Source organism: Musa acuminata, chromosome BXJ2-5 (assembly GCF_036884655.1).
Source record: "Musa acuminata AAA Group cultivar baxijiao chromosome BXJ2-5, Cavendish_Baxijiao_AAA, whole genome shotgun sequence".
NCBI classification, from domain to species: domain Eukaryota; kingdom Viridiplantae; phylum Streptophyta; class Magnoliopsida; order Zingiberales; family Musaceae; genus Musa; species Musa acuminata.
This window is the reverse complement of record NC_088342.1, coordinates 39,304,480-39,314,645: the sequence shown is the minus strand read 5'-3', so window position 1 is coordinate 39,314,645 and position 10,166 is coordinate 39,304,480. Positions and strand designations below refer to the sequence as shown.

Below are 10,166 nucleotides of genomic sequence, written 5' to 3'. Positions count from 1 at the left end.
CTGATTCACCTGTCAAATCTCGTGGACGAGGAATCCCAACTATTTGGTGAGATGATTGAGTTTAGATTATCAAGCTCGTGAGACAGTAACGCGGTTGGGTCTGATGTAAGAATTCGTGGTTTGAATGGACCTATTAGAATGGTTAATACTATTAAGAACAGTAGCCCTGTTGTGAATTATTAATACTATTAGAATGGTTTGAATGGACCTAACTGTTTTAACCTGATACCTGCATTTGGTTCTCCACATGTATTTCAATCGCACATCATAGTGACGTATTGAATGATCTAATTTTTGATAGGTCTGATTTGATTGAAAAACACCAAAACAGATCCATTCTATTAATTCTTTTACCAGTAAGCGGAAGACATCAATTTTAGAGTGTCCCGAGCATACAAACAATAAATAAAAGAAGAGAATAGACTCTACAAGGGGTCTTATCACTCTGAAATAATTATCTCTAAATTATTGTCACAAATCAAAATGTCAACAACAACAACAAATGTAATAAGAAAAATGCATGCAAACATTGCATTTATTCATAAATAGCACCATTCAATCGATTCTCGGGGAACCCTCAAGTATTTATTTTTCATATCACCACAAATACAAGAAGCTGATTGGATTACACAATTGAAGCTAATTGAATAATTATTCTAGAAAAGAGATGACAATATGGTAAAAATAAAAATACAAATAGCATTTCCAATCGCACGAGGAGTTCATCGATGCCGAGCAATATGCTTAATCGATCCAAGAGACCCCTAACACCTTAGCCATGAAGCTATAGCGATCAGCAGCTTCATCGATCTGAGCAAATAGAAACTTGTTAGATTATGATACACAAGTGGAAGAACTGTGGTAGAGTACAATGACGAACCAATTTCTGAGTAGGTCGCCCAGCTCCATGTCCTGCCTTTCGGTCAATTCGGGCAATTATTGGGTTTGTCTGTGGACTGTTCTCGACACCGTTGCACAGTATATACTGCATAGTCTGTCCATGACAAGACATACTTCAATCATCAGAAAATAACATAATTTATTAAAACACACTGAAGAAACATTGTTATCGCTGCTGCCACAATGCAAGAGCTAAGGAGCATTTACTTGTAGTTTCTTTTGCTTTGTCAACACAGTCATGCTTTGGCAATTCGTATTGGCAGGTGATATTGTCACATATTGTTCACTAAAAGCTATATTATATGCACTATTGCCGTTATAGTAGAAGCTATCTGGTTCACATGATATTTGACATGTATACCAAAGAAGCTGATAATAGTTATTAGAGTAATGACCAACTTCAAAGTTCAAAGCACAATATAGTTGTTTTAACTGCTCTCCTACATATTTAGAGTGTACAACTGGACAAGTATATAAGATAGGGCACATTTAATGAAAAAAAAGAAAAACACTGAAACATAATAAGGATCAACAAGATGCAGAACTACCAACTACTACTAAATAGAGTAACTTACTGCTAGTAATTTCAACGAGTGCAAAGGCACAACACGATCATCATGATCAGCCGTCAGAAGCATGGTTGGTGGGTACTGACAAGATTGGCCAGAGCCTTTTTCCCATGGTCTTTTTATGTTATGCAGTGGAGAGTATCTGAAGACAAACATGTATGTGTGTTGGAATGCAATGAATGAACCTGTATGTATATATATATATATATATATATATATATATATATATATATATATCTGTGATTGACTGAATCAAAATGTTAATTGGACAGATGCCATTAACAACATCCAACAAAAAAATAAATAGAACATCCCAAGAAAATGTTAGTTGTGAATCCTTTTCCTCTTTCAAACATCAAAAAGTCACAAAAGTGGTGACAACAGCATCTGAAAAGGCATCCAGCACAAGACTCAGTTGCTAATCCTACAGTAGAATGGCAAAACGAGTCTGTACATGTTATTGAAGAAATTGTTCCAATCAGTATGTAATGATAAGGAAAATAAATAATTTCTAGAAAAGAAAGTAACAGATAACATCAGAGACCAAGTTTAAAAGACAATAGAAAACTCAACATAAGTTTAGGCAATACGTCAAACTCCAATAACAATATGGCCTCAATTCTTTGCTTGTAACCTCATAACAAACCTATACAATCAATTCTTTCTTACTGGTATACTAGGACAGAATGAGCCATCTACCTATGCTGGCAGGCATGTACCACACTAACAAAGCATCAGCATCGAGCATGGTGGAATCCAACACACCAATGGCTGATGCATTTTAAAAACGTTCAGAGCATGTTAGTATAACAACACATCAATGCATGATACCCTTTTGGAAAAGAGGCACACTCGATCCCTCATAGACCCTTGCTCCATCCTAATTTTATATTACAAGAAAGATATTGATGCCTTCCTTAAGTGAAGTAACAGAGGCGCTTCTACTGCAGCAAATATTCTCTCTCGTTGGGTCAATAAATGATAACATCAACAGAAAAGATAATGAGTTTTACTGATTAATTTGAAACAAATATAACAGTGACAATATAGCTAGGTGAAAAAGCTTTTAGAAGGAATATAGGCCACAGTTTGTGACGGCAAAAAATTTCAACTATAAGAACAGTATCAGAATAAGGCATTTTGGACAATTTACAAATGTTGAAGAGGGTCAGGGATGAGAATGGCTTGCAATAGACAACTCTCATGCTATTTCACTTTGTTTTCCTTTTATAAAACTGAAGTTCAAAGTTCAAACAACAAAATCATCCAAAAAAGAATGATCGCAGAACAGCATTAATTTAATTAACGAACAAGATATAGGGTTAGCCATGACATGATACACTGTATAATATGAGCAAAGCACTATCCAGAATGGCAATCCTTGGTTTATAGGGCTATTGATATCCAACTGATTTCAGGGCATATCTACATTTTAAGAAAATTGTAGCGAAAAGCGTAACAATATAAAGCGGTAACAGTATAAAGCATGCACTACATTTTAAGAAAATTGTAGTGAAAAGATCTCTCTTCAACTGCTGAGCATTTTAAACAAAATGAAGAAGACATGGTGCAAAGAACACAACATTCAGGATCTTGTTTACTTTTGACTCATATCAGGTATCACAGAGAAAAAGACAATATAGCATGGTGAGCAGCAATCAGAAAGTAGGTCTTATAAACAAATGGATACTCAACTTTAATAAAAGAAAATGGCACCAATTTCTAATCTTATACATATAGCATTATGATATTTATTAACAGTAACCTGAGAATGGAAAACCAAATACACCAAGTTAAATAATATAAAGCCATTTTCACTATTTCATTGACCAAAGTTTCATGCACATACAGAAGGATCAACACTGGCAATCACTGAAGTGGTTATCAAGTGCTTGTTAAGAGGTCAAAGCATGCAGGAGATGGCCTTATTGAGCTTTAAGTACAAGCCATCATTAAGGTGATGCATGCAGTAACAACTATAGGTATGCTGTATGCACTAAACAATTTATGGCAGGCATTAATAGAAATATTAAATAAATACAAAGAAAAGAGATAACTGCATATACTATTATTTATAGTTGTATAGCATGTCACGAACTATACATGTTCATAGGTGATTAAATTCTATGAACTTTGATAATTGTGATGTAGGAACTAGGAAGTAATTGTCAGATAATAACACGTGTTATACATTAAAGCTGTTAAAACCTCATAAGCAACTAGAGACTCTGGCTCAACCAACGTACCATAAATATTTAACTAAAACCAATAATCAACACAATTATGATGTTGTGGCACAAGTCGAATGTCAAAATTCAAATTCTATAAATGAAGGAATGTTGTTTCATACTTAATAAGCCAATGAAACTCTTCCTCATTGTCTGAGCAACCATAATCGGAGGTCCAAGCATGACCTGAATAACAAGTATATATGAATCAGCAGAGAGACAAGGAAAATGCATAACCACCAAGAAGTTGAAAAAATTGGATTAACCAATGGTGAACTTGTGGAATCGAAGCATGTCCATAACGCCAACATGAGCAAGCACACACCCAAAAAGATCTGGACGCTGCCATTACAATTTTATGGTTAATACTTATAAAAGATAATAAACAAATACAGAAAGCTCCAAGAGTACTCGAATAGTTTTGACATGAAGCTCACAGATACAAGCACGAAGGTCTTGAACTACTTTTACCTGATTCATGCAAGCTGCAACGAGAAGTCCACCATTGCTACCTCCCTCGATACATAGATGTTTAGGGTTGGTATAATTATTTGAAACGAGAAATTCAGCAGCAGCAATAAAGTCATGAAAACAATTTTGTTTCTTAGAAAGTGATCCTGCTTTATGCCATTCTTCCCCATATTCTCCACCACCACGAATATTGGCTAAACAGAACACAAAACCTAAGTTCCTTGCCAAGACAACACGACTCACATGAAATGAAGGTTTAAGGCTAATGTTGAAGCCCCCATAGCCATACAGTAAAGTTGGATTTGATCCATCAAGTTTAAGATTCTTCTTTGACACAATGAACACGGGTAACCTGGTAGCATCCTTGCTGGAAACAAAAACCTGAGAAACAAAATAAATTAAGGGAAAGAAAAATCATAACTTGATGATCCAACTATTTAAATTGATCTCTTCATATGCATGGATCATCAATAACAGAAAGGATTATAATAGCTAAAATGTAACTTTTTTATACAAGTCATTTGGAGAACATATTTCTTTAAAGTATCATATAACAAAACCTATCCACAAAATTTTAAAAAAACATTGTCTTAACAAAACTTAACATGAAACAATTAACAAGTCTTAATTTTTGCCTCTAAAAATAGCTCTAAATTAGGTAGACTGGAAGATTTTTAGTGTAAATTTACCTGTTTAACATCAAATTCTGTTCGATCAAAACCAGGGATAGAAATTTCTCGAAATATTTTCATCTCTTGGACTTCGGTTGCTAAGTTGCACCTGTAGATGATTCCTGGAGAAAGGAAGCTAGTGAAGCTTATAAAGATCTCGCTATTTTCACGTCTAGCAGAAATCCCAGAGACACTACCAACATCTAATGGTAAACAATGTAGCAAATCTCCTGTACTCATGTCCCTTATCTGCAAAATATGCTTGACATCACGAAGATAGCACACTAAGATCTGGTTGCCATTGACAGCATAAGCTGATTCCAGTACATCCCTTTCATGCTCTGGCAGAATGTCAGTCCACAAGTCTGGCTCCTTGAGGTCTACCCTTACTAACTTACATCTTGGAGCTCCTTTGTTCGTCAAAAAGGTAAACTCACTATCATCATTTGCCACAGCACTATAGCGTGCTTCAAAGTTATCCACAAGCTTGACAAAAGGAAGCATTTCATTGCTTCCTCTAAAACCTTCAAGCCCGTTAGGCAAAGAGCACAGATCACAGTAGTACAACTTGTTGACAGGATCACAACCTTCCGTAATGTGTAAAAGAGCAAACTGCAGATAATAACAAGCATTGACAGCTCAAAGAAACTGATTTGACAAACTAAAATTTCATAAATTATTCATGCTAAAGCAATCAAATTCTTGACCTCACAGCATGAAGAGATGTCAAAATTAGCCATCACTATACATGCTGATCAGGGTGAAATCAACAGTTTACATGAGCTTGATGCCAAATTAGGGTGATGGCACTACACCCTCGGTGCACGCAACCCCTCGTGTTAATATGTTACCAACATGAACTTGAACTTAAATACATGAAAACAATAACAATAACATATGATGGACATTCCGATGGGCAGTTCATATATGTGTTTCGAGTTAACACATCACACATTTATAATCATATTATACATACAAATGGCGTAGATCACATAGGTGTTAGTCAATAACATTGTGAAGTAGGAATCAGAAATGTGGTGATGAATGGATATAAAACTAGAGCAAGGACTATAATATTGTATGCAACAAATTGTACAACAGCTGAGAGTTGAATAGTAGTTAATTGAAGAGAATCAAGAGTATTTTCTACATTGCTAAACAATATAGAACATGACAATGAGGCAGCATCTTACCTTTCCATCATTAGTGACGGAGACTCCAAAGATATACTTTGGATACTCCGGGTCTCTCCAACATAATATGTCCTCTGACTGATGCGTGCCTAAAAAATGATAGTAAAGCTCATGATTCAGATTGATTTTTGTCTCTGTCCCCGCATCCAATTCAACCCCTTCTCTATGCATTAACAGCAATAAACACAAAATACAATTGACAGAGCAATTACAACTAAAGATTTTTTTTCTTCAATAAATGAAAGTAACAATTAGAATAAGGAATCTGCTTCACTTACTCAGGAGGTGGATACCGGCCATAAAAGAATCCTTTTCCATCAAGGGTCCAGCTAACTGATGAGAACTTCACCTATAGTTGGAAAAGAAAACATCGGGAAAATTGGAGAACTAACCACAAAATGCATGGAGTATAAAAGGACTCTCACCCATGATATTGTGTCAGATTCTGGTGTCTTATCATCAATCCTCATCACCTTGATTGTAACCCAATCACTTCCACTCTTGCTAAGCCCATAAGCCAAATACCGGCCATCCTTGCTGACAGAAGCCATCGAAAGTGCAACAGTTCCATCCTCGCTAAGTATATTAGGATCCAACAGAACCTCTGCCTCTCCATCCAAATCTTTCTGCAGCAAAGCAAAGGGTTCATAATGAAATCAGTGTCAGAAACGGAACCATTCAAATCTAAACGATTCTACAATAAATTAGGACATTCAGATTTAATTTGGTAATCTTATTCCAAATTAAAAAGAAAAAAAATCCAAAACAAAGTAGCAAGCATTTCTAGGGAAAGAAAGATCTAAAATGGCAAATTTCTACAAGAAATTCATATCATTTTACATGTGCCTTAACGGATAATTGATGCATAAACAAATCAAAACAACCTATCAATCACACATAAGTCAACAAACAAAGATCATGAACTTATTTAGCCTAGTTTTACGAATCCTTACCCAACCAAAGAAACAAAATGGAAAATCCATTAGCACCACCATCATGATCTAGACATAAGATAAAGGAAACAACCTGAACGTAGATAACACTTTGCGCCTGCAGACCGGTGTTATGATAGTAGAAGTACTTCCCGCCTCGCTTGAACGGCGTGCTATACCGGGGGTGATCAAACAACGCCGTGATCTGGCGCCGCAGCCTCTCCCTCTCCTCGCACCTCGCCAGCACCGAGTCGGTCAACGCAGCCTGCCTCTCCACGAACTCCTTCACCTCCTCCGCATCCGGATCCTCCAACCTGGGTACCCCAAAAGAAACACAATCTTCCTCACAACGCACCGAACTCGAAAAGATTCGATCTGATTGGGTTTTTGAGCAAGACGGGGCCCGGGAATCACCATCTGTAGGGGTCGGACACGCGGACTCCATGGTAATCGTCGACGACCGACTCGTCCCGCCGCGCGGGTGGGTAGGGGAGGGGCGGGAGGGACTCCGACGCCGCGGCTGAGAGGGAGCCCATCGTGTCGATGTCGGCAGCAGCTCTTGAATTGGCTTCGACGACAAAGAGATCAGCGCACGTGAGGACCGCGGGACGAGCCAAGCGAAAGCCCCTATATATATATATATATATATATATATATATAAGCATTTTTTAATTTTAAAGAGTTTTTATAAAAGTAAGTGATGAAGATAATTTTAGTATTTTGTTATTTCTATTTTTGAGTATTGGTTTTCAACATAAATATATGCTTCATATATATATATATATATATATATGTATTTTTTAATTTTAAAGAGTTTTTAAAAAGTAAGTGATGAATATAATTTTAGTATTTTTGTTATTTCTATTTTTGAGTATTGGTCTTAGGACGGTCTCCAATTAATATGGATCCCATATCATTTTAACATATGAATATATGCTTCTTTGTGATATATCCAACGATAAAAAAGAAGACGATAATAAAAAAAAAGAAAAAGAATAAAATATAGAGAACGAGGGAACTCCTCGATGAGTCATGAGCCCTCGTGAATCATAACAATTAAAAGAGAGAAAAACAAAATTAAAGAACCAAATTGTATCATCCACTTTTAAGTGATTTGTATCTGATCGATAAATATTGATTGAACCTTATCAAATTAATAATTTTAAAAAATAATAAATAAGATTTAAAACCATCAACCGATGGTTCAAATTAGTGTAATGTTTGTCAATATTCTAAGGTTATAACAACTACGGTTGAACCGAAGTGACAACTTCAGTCAAAAGCTGATCTAAACTGATTTATTTTCGACTATAAGAAGATCTCTTCCTTGACAAGAGTTCAGTTCATGGCTCCCTTTTAAGAATACTACCACAGTTGGATGGATGCGGCACAAGTCAGCCTTTAAGAATACTAATGCGGTGTTGCTTTCTCTTGAAGTTTTCTTGGTCTTATATTATATCTATTTTGGATTTAAACTAGTATGGTCGAACCATCTAGAAGATATGAAAGGCATAACTTAGTCAAAAGAACGATCTAAACTTCATGGATTCGGTAATTAATTGTTCTATTCCTTGACTACAAGTCATTGCCATTACATCACCTCCACAGATACTATTTATTAATATCTGAGTTGGATTGGCTTTGACCTTTACCGAGTCAGATGCCATACAAGCTGAGGTTGCACTAGTCAATCTTGATAGCTAAGTTTTGGGTTTTTGCGTTCACTGGTTTGCATTTATCTTCATGTTGGCACTAACATTTAGAATATAGCTTGTCTTTGTTAATTTGATCCAAATGCTTTATTGTGTTTAATTGTTCCATGAAATTAAAATTTCGATTCAGTTCTTATGATTATGTTTATGCTATGAACGATCTAATCTGGAAGCTCTCACAAGAAGTAAATGTTAACATTTTTGGCACTTGTTTCATATTCTTATAACTCGGCTGATTCATGACCTCGAAATAATTCCATTTAAAAGCTTAAGCTTACACTAATGATTCATATTCTTATAATTAACCTTATACTATGAACCATAAGATCTTGTCCGGAAGCTCTCACAAGCAGCAAACAATTATACATTTGTTTCTCCTTTGTCATTCTTGGATTATATTGATGCTTGGAAAATATGGAGTGTTTTTGTCCCTCCACCAACTCGTACAGTATCACTTCTTCAATGCTATGTATATGATACATTCCATATCTATACAGGATGTATTATAATGCTTCCCGATGGTCACATACATCAGATGACAGGTAGCTGTCATTGCTTTTACATCTGACGGTAAAAAAAGGGAAGGAGGAAAGCTGTAGAATTAATGGAAAGCTCGTAGTAAATGGCGTCAGAGGAATCAAACGGGTGGGGAAGACATTAATATGGGAATCTCCGTATGACTGTCGCGACGTGAAGACGAGCATTTACGTGCTTAAATGCAGCTTTACTGTTCAAATGCTTTGATGTTTGCTTTTCTCTCTCATTTACGTACGTTCAGTTAATCCTCTTGAACCACTTGTTCTCCTTCCTTGGTCATCTGTTCCTCTTGCAGGAGATTAAACCCAATGAAGAGATCCATTCCCATGCATGCAGTGTGATTAGCAACAGTGCTTTTCTCGTGCACAGATTAATTGGCTGGCATGAAATCCCACCTTGTTATGTTTCGTGATGGTAGTGCTATAGTGATCATTGTATCAAGCCACAAAGCTAAGAGAAATAGTTAGGGTTATACCTCTTCTCCTAGACCTGCAGCTTTCACGTTGCCTTAACTTGTGACCTGTAAATATTCGTACAATAACAAAGAGAGAAGTTGTGATCAAGCTTGGAGAAGAAGAAGACGAGAATGAGCAGTTTACTGTTAAAAGTAGGCAGTCTTGACTGGGTGGGATGAAAGAGTGCTAAGATATTGGCACGGCTCAATCAGATAACAAGATCTTAGGGCTTTGCATTGCCCAAAAATGGTGCACTCTGAGTGAGCCGGGCCAACATCATAGTAACTATTTCATGGTGATCTCGTCCTCCTCCATTTGCAACTGCAGACACTGCTTTCTTCTCCTGGCGAGAGGTGCGGAAGAAAGAAAAGAAGGAAGACGACTGCAAAATTGAGCAGCTTCTCTCTTCTGACGAGAAGATGGGAAGCTTGAGAGATGAGAGAGAGGTGGTGGAGGAATGGAATGTCTTGGAATTTAAGGAGGTCGAAGGGTGGGGAT

At 36.5% G+C, this 10,166-nt stretch overlaps 1 protein-coding gene across 1 annotated transcript; it reads right to left on the bottom strand.

Moving 5' to 3' along the window:
• Positions 1-549: 549 nt before the first annotated feature.
• On the bottom strand, positions 550-7,565 carry LOC103985787 (uncharacterized). Its single transcript, XM_009403620.3, has 12 exons — positions 7,379-7,565; positions 7,059-7,278; positions 6,458-6,658; positions 6,311-6,381; positions 6,033-6,195; positions 4,858-5,451; positions 4,169-4,549; positions 3,964-4,039; positions 3,820-3,883; positions 1,476-1,611; positions 881-994; positions 550-810 (listed from the first exon to the last, which is right to left on the bottom strand). Exons 1-12 carry the CDS (start codon positions 7,498-7,500, stop codon positions 745-747), a joined length of 2,208 nt encoding a protein of 735 aa, XP_009401895.2. The 5' UTR covers positions 7,501-7,565; the 3' UTR covers positions 550-744.
• Between the last annotated feature and the right edge of the window lie 2,601 nt (positions 7,566-10,166).

Coding starts and splice junctions, on each gene's coding strand:
- LOC103985787 (XM_009403620.3), bottom strand. CDS start 7,500: ATGGGCTCCCTCTCAGCCGCGGCGTCGGAGTCCCTCCCGCCCCTCCCC. Junction 6,382..6,457: donor AATCTGACACAATATCATGG/GTGAGAGTCCTT, acceptor TTCCAACTATAG/GTGAAGTTCTCATCAGTTAG. Junction 5,452..6,032: donor CCGTCACTAATGATGGAAAG/GTAAGATGCTGC, acceptor TATTATCTGCAG/TTTGCTCTTTTACACATTAC.